Raw genomic sequence first — 19983 nt, forward strand, 5'->3', positions numbered from 1 at the left:
TTGAAAAAATTTGTAATATTAATAAGAACAATATAAAAAAAACCACAATCTCTTATCTCAAAATCGTAATGTGCTACAATTGATATCGATAAATATTTTTTTGGAGCAATGTTTAACCCCTGGAGTAAAGTATCCCGCTCTTACGGGATACATAATGCAAGGTTATAAGTATACCTATAGGTTATCTTTTGTATGTATAAAATAAAGTTTGTTAATTTACAAATCCGCGTTAACTTGGTACCTATAATTACGTTTTTAACATATTTTAAATATTTTATTAAAACAAATTTAAATATCAATATTAATTTATATGTTACATTTTTTTTTTTAATTTTCCCCAAAATGTTTTGTTTTTTTCCATAAAATTGTATAGTATTCCGTGCCCCCTTTTATACCAGTCCGGACAGTCAATACCTATAACCTACCATTGATTGACTTTTACGCATCTTATAAATTCTAATAGTATTGCGCTTTGGTTCGGTGAATTAAAGTTTTATTTTTTTTTTGCTCTTTATTTTTATACATACTACTTACAAGTATTAGGTATATATCATCTATAATAGATACCTATTACTATATTAGAATGATTTCAACAATATAAATCAACATGTTTTTTTATTGTTTGTGTTCAAAAATTATTGCCAGTTGTTACTTTTTTTTTTACAATTCATTAATGCCAGTTTTTTGTATGTAAAAAAATATATGAAAGTGTATGAGATTAATAATTTTATTCTGAATTGATGGATTGTATCCAAATATTGGGTCAGATACTCGGATTAATAGGTTTTTTATTTATTTTTAAATGTTTTATAATTATATTAGTTATGGTTATAAAAATGCTGTATCATCGTAACATCGTTCATTTTGGTAATATTTGAATAAATATAGTTTTAATTTCAATTATAATACTGCTATTATATAATAAATCCATCGGTCGAAGATTAATTATTATAAAATATAGTCGCGACCAGTATTATAGTAGTATTGAATATTGATTATAAACACTTGTAAATAGTAAATATTCTAAATCTTCGAGATCCTTGCAGTATGAAAATATTAAAATATCCTTTTGAAAATGTTTAGTAAATTGCAAATACTTTTTAAATGATATATAGGGGGTACCTAGGTATATGGAAGTTTAAAATGTCTCCAGACACAAAAAATCCCTATGAGATTGTAAAATCAATCCATTTATCGCTCCGCTCAGAATCTAAAAGGGGTAGTCGATTTAGTACATATATAGTCTGGTATATGAATCCACGTATAATTAAAACTGTACACGGTTCTATATAGTCTCGAAATTTTATAATAAATACAAATAATTAACAGTTTTTCTTTATCTCTTGAAATTATTTTGAAGAATTTGTAAAATATGTCGATTGTATAATATTTACTATAACTAACTTAATCATTTTTATTTTTATTACATTGCTGGGCACAGCGTAATATATAAAATGCATATACATTTTTTAGGTTTACCCATTTCGTGTATTTACGTATAGATACAATTAAAACTTGTACTATAAAAAAATGATCTGCTGGAAAAATAAAATAAATTATTGTGTTATTTGCAATGCTTATTTTTTTTTTTATCTTCAATACAGGTACTGCGAGTATCTGAGCATGAATACAAGACTAATGTGAATGGTGGGGGATATACAACGAGCATATAGGTACTGGTAGAGAGGAGCACAGGTGAAACCGTATAACCAGAAAACCACTGGTAAGGTCGTTCGCGGCTCCGGCAACACGGTTAGTATACACTGGTCCGTGGTAAAAGTGTTGCGCTCGACGTCGGTAGTAAAAAATAATAGTAAAATTTTGTTTAAAAACAAAATAAATACAAATCGGGAGCTCGTGATTGTGCGCAACCACGTTGGTTTTTCGATTGACTTTACGTACATATTTGGTTTATGTTTATTGACGTTTATTGACGTTAAAATTACTAAAATGGCTGAGTTATAATGCAGTCGTGGTTCTTTCAGTGCGCGGTGTGTGTATGTGCAGCGAGTGGATAATAAGAATCTGTCAAAATTGCTAATGCATATAAGTGCATATCAAATTCTTAGAATAAGAAAAGGTTAATTACTTTACACACTTATATATATATATATTATAGGTTTATAAACCCATAAAGTTAGATTTTAAATGTTTTAATGAAATTGGATTGTGCTTTGTAAAATTGTAGTTCTAGAAATATTTATATATTATAATATACATATAGTATAATTTTAACAATTTCTGTTTTTGATGAATACACCCAGGCCGTCTTTTTGTATTATTTGATCCGCCGTTAAAGTCTTTTAATTATTTATCACAAAACAATATTAATTACTACCTACACAATATGATACACATTGATACACATAGATTTATGCCTAAAACTTACTTTTTAATACCAATAACAAAAAATATTCGTCAAAATCTACTGAAAATTTAAATATATTATAGATTCTTAGACTATATTTTTTGATTAGTAATCTAACTTAATAAGTGACCTGTTCCTAATTGTAATAAGTTTAAATGTTATGTAAGAGTTACATACAATGTAAGTAGTTATATACGTACAATTGCACAACATGTTTCCGCATAATTTATTTACATACATTTAAAATTCTTCTAATTAATGTTTTATTTAAGCTGTGATATCGCCGTGTAATCACTCAAACGTCTGTGTATTGAGCATAAACAAATACAATAAACTGTATTTTTTAATGTTTACAACACTGCGGGCTTCTCTTGATAAAAGGAAAGGTTTTTAACAGTTATTAAATCTATAGCAGTAACCGAATTCACTAATTTAGGTTAAAAAAATTGTTTTAATTTATGTTGTTTTTTAGATTTAAATATTAAGTATGTATAAGGTTTGAGATTATGTCAAGTGTGTTATTTGTTCTATCACTCTAACCCACGGCAACACAGTAAATTTGAATTCAGCAGCACCAATTTAGTGTTGCCATAGCTTAGATTTAGTTGACGTATTATTAAATTCAAAGTTAATAATATTATCGGATTTTGTAATTTGTATAATTGCTTTTTTACGATATTTCAATTTTTATGGAAGTTACGAGTACCTATATACTATATAGTATAATGTATAGTAGGTATTACAATTTAGAAATGCTCATAATATAGGTTTAGCAATAGCATACAAATTGAAATACCGTAAAAAACGCAATGTTAAGACACAGATAATGTTTTTACTTTTTAAGTTTAATAATTAAATTTACTCTAATATTAAATCTCACAACACATGGTTGATTTTCCTGAACGCAATTTTCTATGTTGCGTGTGGATCAAAGATATAAATTATAGTATATTAAAACAATTGTGTACTTATAAATGTATAAATGTATTTAAATGTAGGTATCTAGATACTATTAATACGATAGTTTATAATATTGACTTATACATTTGCACGGAGTAGATAAATAAAACACTACGATCTTTTATGTTATCAGTTTATTAATAATAAATTAAATATGTAGAAGTTAAAATAATATAATCAAGTATCAAAAAAAGATTCTTTTCTTTTTCTGCTCTTGTAAAATGTGCATAAAATAAGTTCTTATTTTAAAACGTTAGGTATTTAAATTTATAATTTAAAATCAGTAAGTAAGTACCAATAATCAATAGAACATTTTAAGACCAGTTGCAACAAACCCGACATAGTATTTCGCTCAATGACCGATTTTCTACTTGAACTCGTATAAATGAATATTATAATGATTCAAGATGTAAATCGCCATAAAAACATAGATTCCAATAATTACGGTAGAGACTTTAATGGCAAAAAATGTTGACAGTTAATGATAGGTAATTAAAAATAGATATACCTATTATTTTTATTTTTATATGTAGGTGTATATTTCTATGCATATTTATGGACTTTCTTGTTGAGCTTTAATTTATTCATATCTTCATTCTAAACTTATAAAATATAAATTCCACTAGAATACCTATGTATAAATTAATCATCAGATACTTAGACCTATACTTGCACCTGAAAATCGAAGGTTCATTTAGACGTTACATGTATTTTAATCGTTACAAGGATAGTTATTATTGTTATAATAACACATCCAATTAGTATTTTTTTTTTTTCATAATTGATTTTTCTTTGCAACCCTGTGACATCACTAAATAGGTGCTAAAAAGTGTTTAATATATTAAAAAAGTACAAAATTAAAGGTTTAGTTTCAAAATTATTACGATTTGGTTAATACAATACAATTCGCTTCACAGTTATTTTAAAATGTTGAACTTTAAATAGAATTTTTAATTCGTAATAAAATAACAAATTATATATTAAATACTGTAATACCTAGTTAAATAACTCTTTGGAATGTTTTTACCATCATGTTTTTAAAATTATGTTAAAGATGTATTTTGAAATAAATACTAATTAGATAAAAAAAAAATAGAATGTATTGGTTTTACCATGCCTTTTTTATAGATTTATTTGGGAAAGCACATTTTTGAGTAGTAACATAAACCAATAAGTCCTATGGAGTACCTACCTATAAATAGTCAACGATGCAGGAGACGGATGGACACATACAATTTATTTTTTTCATAATTAATATTTAGCAAAAGTTTGTGCGAAATCCACTAAAAACTCAAATCATTTTGGAGAAATACTTTTTCTAATAAAGATGACTAGCCAAAATCTCAGTGTATGTTGCGCTTTTAAAAATTACATCGATAATTAAGTGTTGCAATGTAAATAAGCTGTTTTTATGTGAAAAGTAATAATAATTGCCAGACATTTTTGGAAAAATACAAACATTTCCAGCATATTTGAGTTTAACCAATCGAGGTGCTCTATTTAACTTAGTTATTTTTCTGCCTCAAAATAGATTTGAGAAAAGTCCTTTAAAAATGGCATACATATAGTTGGTAAACCAATAGTTTTCTCGCTTACATTAAAATCTAATGATATGCATTAATTTATATTTTATGTACCAAACGTTTGTTGCATTATTGTTAATGATAATAATAATAATTTATTTCTTACGGAAATAAATTCCAACAACAAAGAGTTTTTTTGTATACACAATATATTCATTAGGTAACAGCAAAATTAAGATAGTTAATTTTTATAAATATACATGCGAAAGAAAAAACAAATTAAATTTATTATATGAAAAATACTTATATATTTGCTGTAGGTATATGATTTAAATATTTGATGTACATTTTCTTGCATTAACCAATGCAACATGTACTATTATTTAAATGTGCTAGACCATATACTTAAAATTTAACGAAACGATTTTTTGCTGGTTTACATCCCTACTACAGACGCTGTACAGTATACGTCCATATTACATTGATAATATGCATATATGAAAATGTATAACTGTAAAAAATTCATCAGGTAAAATATTATACTGGTTTGAATAGACATTATAAAATATAAGTGGCTCTTAAAAAGTTTATAATTAACGCCTAAACGCCTTGTTACTATAATTTATTTTATTTTCCCATAAAGATTAATTAATGTTTATAAAAAGGTATTATATGACTATATAATATAATGAAATAATACAACATTTCATATTTATTTAATAATATCAAATATCATATTCATTTTCAAGGATTCAAAACTGTCAAGTAACAATAGGTACTTTTCGTACGTTTTGAAAACAATTGCAGATCTATTATAATATATATATGTGTGTGTAAAATAACTAGATATCCCAATAGTATTTCTGTTTTTCTTGTTTCCAGTCTTTCTACTGTTTCGGTCAACGAATCTAGAGTAATTTAAATCTCTTAAAACGTGGGTGTATTTCGATGCATCGTTTGCCTCAATAAAATATCTTTAATAATATATTTGACTTTAGGTACCTAATTACTAAAAATGAATAACAAATAAGTAGTGACTACATTTTTATAGTATAAGAATAAAATTAAGAACTACGGAGAAAAAGAAGAACAGCATTTGGTTCAACAAAAATACATCTAACGACACGACTTCGTGGTTTAAACTTTGAACAAACGGGGGAATATACCATGCTACAATAGTCTAAATTAACATGCTTTAGGGTAGCCTAAATGGTTTTAAAATAATCACTTGGTATTAGAGATTTAGAGAGGGCTGAAAAACTGTTTACTAATCGCTGACTTTAGTAAAATACTGAAAACAGTTTTAACGCTATAAAAAGTATAAAGCAAATAACTATTGAATTAACTATTCATCTATATATTACAGTTTTTCATTCAATAGGTTGTATAATAATATAATCCTTAATGGGTGTAACCAGTTATCCATGTTTGTAGTTTAATTTACTACACATATAAATATGTCAGATTTCATACTGTATTATTTACCTTGTCAATAGTTCGTTTAGTACCTATTGATATCGAATTATAATATTTATATTATGTAAGTAGAGCTTATGATATTAGTTTTTTTTTAAATTATTGTTTATGTATCAATTAAAAGGTGATTAGCTTACAATAATAATTATTATTAAACAGTTGGACTTTGATTATTTAGGTAGATAATAATATATAGAGTGATATTTACATTATATTCAGTTGTAGGTACAATTCAATATAATTATTTTTTGGTATCTGCATAGGGTCCTATTGCTTTGTTATAGCACTGACTACTGTTATCAGTGCGTTAAAGGTATAATTTGTTATGTCACGAATACAACTATATTTTTTGTCGTTACTTTTACTAAGCTTAAAATAAACATATATAATTATGCATGATAAAAATATACATACGAATTACATAAATAAATATATATTTATATTATTTAATATCATGAACCATATGGCATACAATACCTAATATAAGAGTAAATAGGAGTACATAAAACCATTAAATATAAATTACGTTATATATACCTATATAGGTAATGTTACTATGTACCAAGTACCTACCTGTAAGTTTTTAGTTGTATTTTAGACATAGTGCTATTATTAAATACTCACGGTTGTGGTTGTTTAATTATTACAATATATACGAGTACACTATTAACATTTTTATGAGAGAGTTTCCTTGATCACAAAACATTTTATATATAGGTACATCGATAGTACTTGTACAAACATTACACAAGAAACTATATATTTAACCGTATATAGATGCTGGGAACTGCTTTCTTCCTTTAATATTTTTTTTTTACTTTATTCTAACTAATAATTATATTATTAGAGTTGAAAAATTTTTTTAAAAAGTAGGTAGGTACGCGTATGTAAGCATCAACGTGTAGTTAAGTATAACTTATGAATGCGTACTTTGGTCAATATTTCTATGGATATAACGTATAGATCGGATAACTACATAACGCTTGTTTTTATTTATATAGTATCATTAAATAACAATACCTAATGCTGACTTTTTAAAAGTGTGAGTTTCTCATAATATACCTACTACAGGTTGTTCGTAACGATTTTGAGTATTTACTGACGCTTACAGCTGAATTGGTTCCCATTTGGCCTAATTGATTTCCGTTTTAATGTATGATGTACCTATACCATTACTGTTCGAGTTGGTTCCCGCTTTTCACTATAAGATAATGGCCTGCAAGTACGCACATTTCCCATCCAATTTTTATTGGCTTAGGACTTCCAACTTAGAAATAGGTAATAATAATATTTAATTTAAAACAAATAAACTGAATTTGAAATTTAAGGTTGTTGGGGCGAAAATTTGAAGTGAACTTTCTTCAAATATTGCGATTATTGCATATACAGTTTTTTTAGTATGATTTCTTATCGCAAAAATTATTTTATAAAATATAAAACTAAACTATATTTATTGATACCGGGTTGGTAATAGAACTGAACAAATGTGAGAACCAACTCGCTCGCCTGAAAATACGTTTTTAAACGAGAACCAATGCGGTACCAGCCACACCTATGGTGTTCCGTCATTATATTATACGATGTATTATACTGTATAAGGGGTTTTCTTTTCGCCACATTTATTATAATATACGCTGTTGGTTATACTTTTGTGTCTATTATAAATTATAATATTATTATTATATTTTGCAGGCCTCGAAGACGCCGTTCACCCGCAACCGTGGTCTAGCGTTAGATCACTGGTGCAGTTCATTGATCGTTTATCACACTAAATCATTATACGCTACCTAGGTATATGATTTCTGATATGATAATAATATGATGATGCGAGGGGCCGCCGACCGTATTATTATAATATAACGCGCACGATCTCGCTGCCCCGTCGCCCCGACTGCAATACTGCAGGGGCCCGCACTGCAGCACCATGTACCGGTCGAACTTTTACGAGAGCACGTGCCTGCGATGCTACCAGACGGTGTACCAGGTGGACCGGGTGGGTCCGCTCAAGGACTTCACGTTCTTCCACAGTGGATGCTTCAAGTGCGTCGTGTGCGGTACGAAGCTGACGCTGAAGACGTACTATAACAACCAGCACCGGCAGGAGGACAAGGAGGTGTACTGTTCGAGCCACGTGCCGAAAATCGGACCGGGCCACCTGGACGGCACGTCGGTGGGCATCAGGAGCGCGCTGAACGTGCCCAAGTCGACGACGTACGTCAACGACCAGATACGCGGCAGCGGCAAGGGCACGTTCGACGCCGAGGCGCTCAACATCAAGCAGCACCTCAACGGCTCGACGCCCAACAACCGCGCGCAGTCACCGCTACCGGTGCCGTACATCAGCTCGTCCACCCCGGACACCGGTTACCAGTACGGCCGGTTCGACGCCTCGGCGCTGCACATTGCACACGCGCTCCGCGCCACCGAACTCCACAAATCGTACCCGAACAAGAACGGTGTCCGGGAGAAGCCCATACACTGTTATTTGGTGAGTGTTCCGATCCCATGTGTATAATTAATGATAAAATTGTGTAATGTAGAAGTGCATTGATTTTACATTTTTAATGAATTTTTTAAGGTTTTTTAGTGCGTTGAATTTACAGCCCTGATAATTATTATAATGTTTTTGGGCGCCGCACGTGGTAGACATTTTTTCCACACAATTTCTCAAAATGTGGGCTAACTTCCACTTAAATAATATTATCTCAAAGTTAACCGAATACGCCTGTATCGAAATACGTAGGTGCGTATCTATAGTTATTATTTTTTCAATCATTTTTGATTACCTATATATAAACAACAACATTATAAGGTACTTATCGTATTACCTACAAATTATAAATGATACCTACTAATAGGTACCTATATTATTAATTATTTTAAGTATATGTACCTACCAACTACTTATTAGTCGTTATTAGTATGTATTATTATTAATTTTGTTAATCTCACTGTAGTGACATTGGCCCTAGTACTCACCTCTTTGCACGTGTCTCGGCGGAAGTGCCTATACTGAAACCAAAAATTTTGTTAGGTAACAAAATAATAATTGATTTTAGAAATTTTAAATTAGTGAAGGAGACAAACACTGTGATACTATCAGTACCTATATCACCCGGAACCTGGTGTATATTATAATATATTTATATATACATATACGTATAAACGATGGTTCTATAAGTTATAACCATTCCGTATTTTACAACTAAATTCTAGAGGAATATATAGGATGGTACATGAATGGTATATTTACTACTTCATGATGGTATATAATTTTATTGAAACAGTCAGTATGAGAAAGTTTTCGTAATCCCTTCCTTATTTCCTTCTATATAAAAGCGCACGGATATTAAGCTTGCTGTACATTTTGTGATTTAAGATATATATATGTATATTATATACAACAATCTTCTCGGTCAAATAAATACAATTATACGATCAATTATTCAGCCCTTATATTTTTATGGATATATAGGTCAATACCAATAATGCACCTATATAATATTATATGCATTGAAAATTGAAACGCTTAATAGTTTTCGATGTATATTTTATAGGAGGCACCTACTACAGTGGAACCTACTGTTTTTTCTGTCTATTTGATTTATTTTCGAATGTTTAGTCTGTATGTACGCGTGTACTTACATCATTTGCATAACATGAAACAATACAACGAATACATTATTATACTTACGTGTATACTCATCATGTGTGCGAACCATTTGTGGTTAAAACAATTAAGAATCGGCGAAAGGTCTTTTTAGATTATTTTACGTAATACACTCGAGTTACGCGTTGCACACGTTTGGAATGCTTAGAACATTAACACCCAAACCTCTTTCTATTATATGCACATCGTTCGTCAATCGTTTTTCCCATAATTGAAATATGTTGAAATTCGAGTCTATAGTACCTACCTACAGTATCTACTATGCATATAAAGTGTTAAAAGTAAAAGAAAACCTGTGTTGTATAGCATCGTTAATGCAATTTATCTTTATGTTCAAAAATGGATTTGCCATCGAATTTATTACTAATTGTTTTTGACGACTTCACAAAGCAGTCATAAATATAATTTTAAACTTCGAATACCTAACGTTTATGTCATATTTTTTACTCATGATGTATAATGTGTTAAATATTAAATATAAATAATGGAAGGACCGGTAATATGATTTTGAATTATTATACAATATTATGGTTTGGGTGTAATTCATATTGATACATTTATTAATTAGATAATCTCAAAATAAAATTGTTTATATCCTAAAGAAGTTTAAAAAAAAAATACACATAATGTAACACCCGTTATCGGTTATTCCGTCATTCTTGTATTTTTTTTTTCAAAAAAAAACCTGCAAAATATGTATGATACGCTTAATTTTATCATTATTTGTCATTCACTAATAGTTTTTTTCAACACATTAGTTCCATTAAAACCAAAAGAAAAACATTTACCCAATAGTTAAATGCTCCATCAACTATCAGTATTATGTCAATGTGTGTGAGTATTTCACTTAATACTGAATTCTTAGAACTCTATAGTTAATTTGCTACTCTCGGAAGGAAAGTAGTAGGTACTGCTGTTAAATACTTCAATACAATTTTCTCATTTTATTTAACGTCTCTATGAAATAATCAATAGAGTAGGAACAAAAACAATTATTTTATTCTGGTTAAATAAAAAAATAATAATATAGAAGCCTGTCGGTATCATATATAGGTATTAGGTACATATACCTATGATATTACTAGAACACAGTGACGTAGAAAGGGTACGGCGAACTGTGCCTACGCCAGGGGCGCAAATCGTGAAGGGGCTCAAAATTGTGCTTTAAAAATAGAACTTATTTTTATTCTACCTTCAAAATGAAATTTCTTCATAATACATTTCGAAATGATTTTGTTTATCTGCACAAACTACGTAATGATGCATTGTGTTCCATTAACTGTAGTTATGATCCTGCGAAATGTCCCAAAATAACACCAAGGTTAATATAAAAGGACTATTTTATTTTAATTGAATGTTCCTCCAATCACTTTTAATCAAAACTACTATCCACATGATGAGAATAATCGTAATCTTAGTAATGGTGAGCAGGTTCGAAGACAATAGTTAATATATAGTATTTCAAAAAATAAACTTTTTTGTTTTCCATGAATTTTTTTGTACCGCAAATTGTACTTTTATTTCTGGTCTTAGCGATTGGCAACTTTTGAACCCTCGTTTGCCTGATCATCAAATTAACTTACTGCATAAACAAAACTGTATAAAATGGAAAAAACTAGAAAAAAGGATATCTACTTGATGCTAAAACTATTGACTGTGAGGTATAAAAATGTTCAAAAATGAAAAAGAAAAATGGCGCAACATTTTAAAAATAATCATAGATATTATGTTTTGCAGTAAAAATAATCTTGAAAATAACTGATAATTGAAAATAATAAATGTTAAAAAAATATAATTTCGTCAATTTTTAGATTCTGAGTGGAACGATGAATGTATTGATTTTACAATGATGTGTGTTTTTTTATTTTTTTATTTTTTTTTTTATTTTTTTTTTAATTTTTTATTTTTTTTGTGTCTGTGTACACGATAAGTAGTCGAAATAATGCTACGATTTTCAACTTCAGTATCTTGTTCGATCAGAAAGTGAATATCGTTGGTGCATTGGGGAGGTCAAAATGTAAATTTCCCAGTAGTTTTCAAAAGCGCCGGGAAAAACAAAAGAAAAATTAAGGAAAAACGGGAATTTTTACGCAAAATCTGTTTTCGAGAAAATCGATTTTGGTTTTTGGTGTAACTTTAAAAAAAATGACCGTGGATGCATGAAATTTTGACTGAATGTTTACATTTCCATTTTCTATACACGATAAAATTTTCAAAATATTTTGACTTATTTTGAGCTCTTTACGGACATTGTCAGTTTTCATTTTTTTTTAGTTTTTTTTCTAAAAATATACAATAAAATTTTATTTGTTGGATAAAAAGAGCTTGAAAATTTAATAGAAGGCTCCTAGTATATTGTTTCAAAGGCAGATGAAAAATATTAAAAATCGTTAGTCACAGTTTTTTTTTTATAAGCATTTAAAGTTCAAAAAATGACAAAATATGGAAAAATCACGAAAATTTGCAAATTATTTCGAGTTAGAAATTCATAAAAATTTTTCTTTTTAAATCTAAGATATGAAAATGTAATACAAGATTCCTTATAAGATTATCTACCTTTATCAAACAAAAAATATCTATAAGAAACTCAAATTAAATTTTTATGAGCGTTTGAAATTCATATTTTTACAACATTTGATATTCACTCGATTTCTTACGTAACAATTTTCTTATTTTGTTGTAATTAAAAAACGAGTGACTATAGAAACTTTAAAATGTCACTGAATGTTTATATTAGAATTTTCTATATACGATAAAATTTTGAAAATAATTTGACTCTTTTTGAGCTGTTTATGGACATTGTAAGTTTTCAATTTTTTTAGATTTTTTTTCTATAAATATCAATAAAGTTTTATCTATTAGGCCAAAAAGTGTAAAAAATTAATACAAGTCTCCTGATAAATTGTTACAATAGCAGTTGAAAAATATTCATACATAGGCACAATTTATTATTCATTTTATAAGCATTGAAAGTTTGAATTTTGACAAAATTTAAAATTGAATAATTATTTTGTAGTTAAAAACTTATAAAATGTTCAACTTTTATATCTAAGGATTGAAAATTTAAAACAAGATTCCACGTAAATATTTTATTCTGTTACCAAAAATTCTAAGAAATTCTAATAAATGTCTACAAGCAAGTCAAATTAAATTTTTATGAGCGTTTGAAATTTATATTTTTACAACATTTGATATTTACTCGATTTCTCATGTTACAATTTTCTTATTTAGTTGTAATTAAAATAAGAATGACTGTAGATACTTGAAAATTTCACTGAATGTTCATATTAGCATTTTCTATACACGATAAAATTTTGAAAATAATTTGACTCTTTTTGAGCTGTTAATACATAGGCACAATTTTTTTTATAAGCATTTAAAGATCAAAATTTGACAAAATTTATCAAATTTAAATTTGAATAATTATTTTGTAGTTAAAAATGTATAAAATGTTCAACTTTTATAGCTAAGGATTGAAAATGTAAAACAAAGTTCCACGTAAGTAATTAATTCTGTTACCAAAAATCTAAAAAATACTTTTACACAGTTTATTTTTATAGTCATTTTAAGTTCAAATTTGGACGAAATTACATATTAAAAAACCTGGAACAACTATTTTAGTTATTTTGTTGTGATTGTATAATATTATTTGTGGGTACTTGAAACTTCTAAAGTATACTATTATATTATATCTATGTTAGTACCACGGTTTGTTGTTGATGTATAAAGCGTTATAAGTATCTAATGGATATTGTGATATGATTAATTTGGAATTTATTATAGATAGGTACCTATTATTGGTCAATTTTTTTTTAATACTATACAGATAAGTATATAATATATCTTATACCTAGACTAACATACCGTCTCCGCTCAGAATCGTTTTTCTTATACAGTGATATTATATCATTGAATTCAAATTTAATACTACCATTATACAGTGACCCACTTATAACCTACTGTACCGCAGAGCGACATCCACTTACCTACCTTTTTTTTTTATTAGAATATACGGGCTAGGCCCTTTTTTACATAGACAAAACAGGTAATACTATGGTTTACAAAGAGAGAAAAGAAAAAAGAAAATAGAAGAGAAAAAAAAATAATATACATATGCAATTATAGATAAAGATACACGAAGAAGTTAAAGTGTATAATTATTAAGAACAATGAGATAATACAGTATATGGGCATTTCAATAATAATAGATATGACAGAGCTAAATAAAAGAGAAAGTGGGGTACAAATTGGCATTATGCATTATATCGTACTAATTCGAGTCCAGCCCCACAAAGTTTTGTCTGAAACTCTTCAACACATTGAGGTAAAAATAATCCTTGGATGCATTGCAGTTAAATCTCGCAGTTTTTGGATTAAATTACTGAAATCTGAGTTTTATATATTACGTAAAAAAAAATGTTATTAAAACTTTAATTTGTCAATACGTATATGATTTATCGATATGGAAAAATATCGTAGACAGCTGATCGATAAAACTGAATATCTAGTTTTAAAAACTCAAAAAACTACGTAGGTACCGGTACCTATACGTTTATACGTGCCGTAATATATATATATATATATATGGGGGCTAAAATGATTTGAAAATGTTAGTTATTAGATACTATTGATCATATTTTTATAAATAATTTATAAAAAAGATACAAATATAAAAAATACTTAATCTAATATTATATGTAATTTATATTTTTGTAACACCATTACGGATTATTATTGTTAATATAAATGCTTTAATAACTCAGAAACTACTTTTAAGATATTTGATTTAGATACGTAGGTACATCAATATTTTCAAGGAAATCATCCATTAAATAATTTTCAGTAAAAAGAGGGGAGGGGGTTCTTATGTGAAAAAAATAGAAGTTTATATCACAACAGAAATTTGAAAATATGATCATTAGGTATACTTGAAAATTCTAAAAACAAATTTTAATAAATAGACTATCAAAGACGAAAATGGAGGTTAAGATTCTTAAAAAATTAGTTTATTATTAATTAAAAAAATCTAACCAAACAGCTTATATTCATTAGGTACCTACTTAAAGAGTATAAATATTTTACATTCCTTCACTGCAAAAAATCGGCGAATTTATTAGGTAGGTACCAGTAAGCCGCTCTTATTTATACTGAATATAATAATTAATAAAATATGAATACATACCGTAAATATGAATGTACGTCGTAATGTCAAATCTCTTTTGAATATCCAAAACAATTTGAACCAGTTATACCTACTGTATGAAGTTTTGAGGCGTAATAACGTGAACATCATAATGGAATATCCAAAAAGTATCACCGGGTAGGTATATCTCAATTATAACCAATTTTTGTGCATATGTAATGTTTTCTTGCAAATTTCAAAATATTGAGTAGGTATAAGTGTATAATGTTTCACATAAATAAATATATTTTTTTAGTATCAGTAAGAAATCTGAAGGAGAGAATACTTTTTCAATTTGTTCTGCACTTAGATCAGAATATTTTTGAGACATTACAAATCTTTTGAATTACAGTCTACCAACACATATGGTGTAGTAGGTAATAATAATCGATATAATATCTAATATGTCGTCTAAAAAACAAATGTCAAAAATTGCATACAGTTGGAACTAAAATAAAAATGTAGGTAGGTATACAGTCTGTTCACGGAAACAGGGAACACTTTATTACTCATCACCCTGTAAACATTTTTTAATTCTGTTGGTGGGACGTTCAACAAGACAATGGTTCATAATAAATTATGAAAATAACTTATTGCAATAACAGTATTTCATCTAATATTCTAATGTTAGAATAATCCAGGGGTTGGCGTTCTAGAATGCATAGAATGGATAAAAGATACCTATCTTGGTTCTGTAACGCAATAACATATTTTATAGTATTGGGTCGTAGAATCGTAGATCCTTATTGGTAATAGAGAAGAGCAATAACAACATATAATTGATGGGCGAACGAAAGGTATATTTGTTAGAAAAAGATTAATTTATGGCCAAGAAAAGCCCACAACGGCATAAAAACTTGGCCGCAACAAAAGGGTCACCGTAAAAAAAAAAACATATACATAATAATATATCAACTGCATTATCGCAGTGTACGAGCACGGCACCTATGTGGTTACAGACGTGCGACAACCTATAACGCGAGCGATACGTACGCTCCGGTCACCGCGGGATATACAGCTTATGGGCAACTTAAAACTAATCGCCAATGTGTGCATGGACCTAACGTGGGTAAAACAATTTTAAGTCTCGGTCTACCAATCGTGATCAGATAATATCAGAGGTTATCATTGTTAAGAAACTAGAAGCGGAAATAAATAGGTACGGCAGACGGAAAAATCGTCGTCATAGCACATAATATATACTACGCGAGTAAAATCGACATACCAGCTGATCAGTGATTACACAAAATCAGCAATAATAACAAAAACGATTTGGAACGATTACAACGATAGGTAAAACGTTGTGATAATTTCAATTATACATCGGAGAACGATCGCACAGCCGTACCGGAACGATACGCACCCAATTATAAATAATCACTACCGTACAACGGCGGTAGACCGATAAAGTTAATTACAGGTGCCTGGTGGTTACGTAATCGAACCAAATAAATAGGATGAGACATAAATACAGGTGCACACAAAGACGTGTACAAATAACAAACTTAAATTTAAACCTATAGCTAGCCGCCGAGTCTGCCCACACCGCGATGATGACATACACCTCCTCATGATGTCGATGTTACCTCCGAGACACGGTTCTGTGGTACCGGTGACAACTGACAACGGCAAGCGGTGAAAAATATCCACGTCAAACCAATCCTCTGGACGGCCGTAGTACACACACCTACACTATCAACTCCGATCACAGCATGGTGTAGATCCGGATTTCACGACACCGTCATATCATAAGTACCTCCTACACTCGATCACTGGATCATTCCTGCAAATACACGCAGGCAGTACTGGTTCTACGTAACCTTATATAATATACAACCTATGGTCGGTATTTTACACTAACGTGGTGCTTATTGCACGTAAACTTTTTGTTGTTAAATAAACACACGACGTATAGATATATATATAGATATATATATATATATATTTGACCGACAGGTCACTAGTGTATGTCATGTACACTTAATAAAAAATGATCCTGGCAAACTGTAACGTCTCACACGTTGGCCTATAGGTAGGTATACCTAGATTCGGCGTGGAGTGTACGTTGACGAAAAACTTTGGTGTTAAGGTTGCCAACCCACAGCTGAGATTCGGAAATCAGAGCATGTGGGATTTGTTGAAATAATAATGGTAATAGAGAAAAGCAATAACAACATAATATAATTTATGGGTGAACGAAAGGTATATTTGTTATAATAATTAGAAAAAGATTCGTAAATAATTTATGGCCAAGAAAAGCCCAGAACGGCACAACTTGGCCAGCAACAAAAGGGTCACTGCAAAAAAAAAAAACAAATACATAAATAATAATATATCAACCGCAATATCACAGGATACGAGCACGGCTGCACCTATGTGTTTACTGGCGTACATAAATAATAATGACACTAATAATATGCTATAATAGGTATTATACAAAAACAACGAATACCGGCCAAGGTGTAGTATGAATGATAATGGTGTTTGAAGGCGTTGAAAACAAAATGAAAAATGAGGCGGTTATAATGATAGTAGAAAATGATACTTTATGGGACAGCGGCCCCACGCGTCGAGTTGCTGTCAGCCCATAATATCTTGCTAGGTATAGTTCGCGGTTATTGAGTGGCAGCAGGTCACTTGGTTGGCGGTGGCGGTCCGCTTTCTTGAGCCCTTTTTTTCGCCAAGAACTCTTCCATCCTCGCATGGTCCCGCTTATTTTTCCTTGTCATCTGCTGCGTTGATAAGGGTTTCTTTCTTTGTGCAGGCTCTGGGGTTTGAGAGGAGGTGGTAGCAGGTCCCAGTTTCGGTTTATCAGGTTTGCAGCCAGCAGTTTTCTCGTCAGTTTTCTCGTCACTCTGCCGAAGTGTTCGTGGGCTGGTGATGAGGGACGGGTTGAGGTGAACGTCCGCAGTTCTGTCCTCCCATCCGCGGACGTACGCTGCCCACAAACTCGGGTCCTGTTTAATTTCTTCAAATGCCATGTTCTTAATATTCTCAACCGCTAAATGCCGCTTACTTTGTAATTCTAGAAGTGCGTCTTTATACAGTTCTAAAAAGCATGGAATTATGTTAAGAAATTTTTAACTGAAAATTAATACTTAATATAATTTAATTATATGAAAAACTAACCTTCTATAGATTTCAATTGCGGTGTATTGAAATCTCCTGCTTCAAAACACTGATTATTCTTGTCATCCTATTAATGAAAAAAAGGTAATATTATACGACTTAGTTTATTTAGTATATTTGATGTACCATATATTATGGTACATTATACCTGGAATACGATAAGTTTAAATATTACATTATAATATAGTATCTATAGGTACCTCCAATTCCTCTTTTATATTTTGCATTTCATTAGCCGTGGATGATTTAGAGTATCTTGTAAATATATAATATGCCGATATACCGGCGACACCAATACATGATAAACCTGTAAATATTTCGAATGACAAATGCATTTTTGAAAGATTCAAAATAATTTCAAAATTCTGAAATACGTAACAAACAATAACTAGGTATGAACTTTGTTTATTCGTAAATCGCAGTTATGTATAATATAATTTAAGCAGTTATTAGGCCAGATAATATATTATAACAGACTGCAATAATAATATAATTATTATCGTCTAATTTATAAAGTCTTAGTTTTTATCGAACTGCATACACAAAATATTGTTATGAAAATCTGAATATGTATGAAATATGAATGATGTCCATGTCTGATAAATATGCAGTGTTGAGCCCAGATAAATAGTTTGTCATCTAGATAAAGATAAAAATAAGCCCTACTAAAATTATCTATTTATTAGATAAAAGATAATCAGAATTTATCTAGATAAAAAGCAGATAAATTTTTAAAAACAATATTTTTAAATTTAAATTGTTTAAGATTAATAAGATGCATCAATCTTATCATGTAAAGAACATTTTGTATTTGTTTAAGGTGTTTAAAGTTTTTCAATCTTAATGTTGCTTCTATAATTTAAAAAATGTTTTTTGCAGGTGCATTTTTAAAAAAATCCAATGTATTTATTTCTGCACTGAATCAATTTAAATCAAATTAAATCACTCTTTTCATGTAGAATATTTTACCATAATTATTGTTTTAATACAGTTATTATATTATAACAAACAAATATTTTTATGCATATTTATTGCGACATAAACATTACGTGAAAAGATTTAGTACTTCACTCCAATCGAAATTGGAAACATAAACATATGGATACATTAGCTTATTATGCACAATGCAGGTATAAATAATTTCAGATATAAATTAAACATATTTAAATGAAGTATCTAATTAATCTACACAAAGTAGGTAGTAAGTAGTAACGATCAAGGTATTTGTTTTTAAACATTTAAAAGTTAAAATAATATTTAAAAAACATACCTTAATATGACTAAGAAAATTTCCAGTAGAATTAACCTGGCCTTGTATGGGTTTCAAACAATTAACACATTTCGCAATTAATTTTTTGCCATCATTGGATATGATACTGTAGAATTCGCCATTAAATAAATAATTTGTGGATACATTTATTTGATTAGCTTCTGTTGGTAAAACTTCATCTTCCACTTATGAGTCAGGATCGTCAATAGCTTTTTTTTGTTGAAAAATTGTTGTCTGTTGAAGACGTAGCCACCAAAAAACGTTTCATATTTATATTTTATGAAATGACCAATACAAAAAATATAAATGATCAGTTATTATTTTATATTTCACACTTCGCCGTAATAACTAACTGATAATTAAAAACAAACTACACTAAATGTTCCACTTGGAGCAGCATGTGTT

At 29.3% G+C, this 19983-nt stretch overlaps 3 protein-coding genes across 4 annotated transcripts in view; 2 read left to right on the forward strand and 1 right to left on the reverse strand.

Annotated features, from left to right (window-relative positions):
* Clpp (ClpP caseinolytic peptidase, ATP-dependent, proteolytic subunit homolog) overlaps positions 1–19983 on the forward strand; it is a gene marked incomplete at its 3' end in the record, with an annotated part of 30101 nt that overhangs the window by 9084 nt on the left and 1034 nt on the right. Inside the window, 2 exon segments of the mRNA NM_001162009.1 lie at positions 5223–5234; positions 14397–14421.
* LOC100573018 (hillarin) lies at positions 1712–9178 on the forward strand. The gene is made up of 2 exons (XM_003245037.3): positions 1712–2080; positions 8020–9178. Exon 2 carries the CDS (start codon positions 8252–8254, stop codon positions 8840–8842), a length of 591 nt encoding a protein of 196 aa, XP_003245085.1. The 5' UTR covers positions 1712–2080; positions 8020–8251; the 3' UTR covers positions 8843–9178.
* On the reverse strand, positions 17465–19947 carry LOC100572097. Of its 2 annotated transcripts, XM_003245033.4 has the most exons (4): positions 19579–19947; positions 18509–18615; positions 18309–18375; positions 17468–18228 (listed from the first exon to the last, which is right to left on the reverse strand). In XM_003245033.4, exons 2-4 carry the CDS (start codon positions 18533–18535, stop codon positions 17813–17815), a joined length of 510 nt encoding a protein of 169 aa, XP_003245081.1. In that variant the 5' UTR covers positions 18536–18615; positions 19579–19947; the 3' UTR covers positions 17468–17812. The 2 variants fall into 2 exon arrangements, with proteins under 2 accessions (XP_029345680.1, XP_003245081.1); XM_029489820.1 differs by lacking the exon at positions 19579–19947 and having other exon boundaries at positions 17465–18228; positions 18509–18894.

Source organism: Acyrthosiphon pisum, chromosome A2 (genome assembly GCF_005508785.2).
Source record: "Acyrthosiphon pisum isolate AL4f chromosome A2, pea_aphid_22Mar2018_4r6ur, whole genome shotgun sequence".
Lineage (NCBI taxonomy): Eukaryota > Metazoa > Arthropoda > Insecta > Hemiptera > Aphididae > Acyrthosiphon > Acyrthosiphon pisum.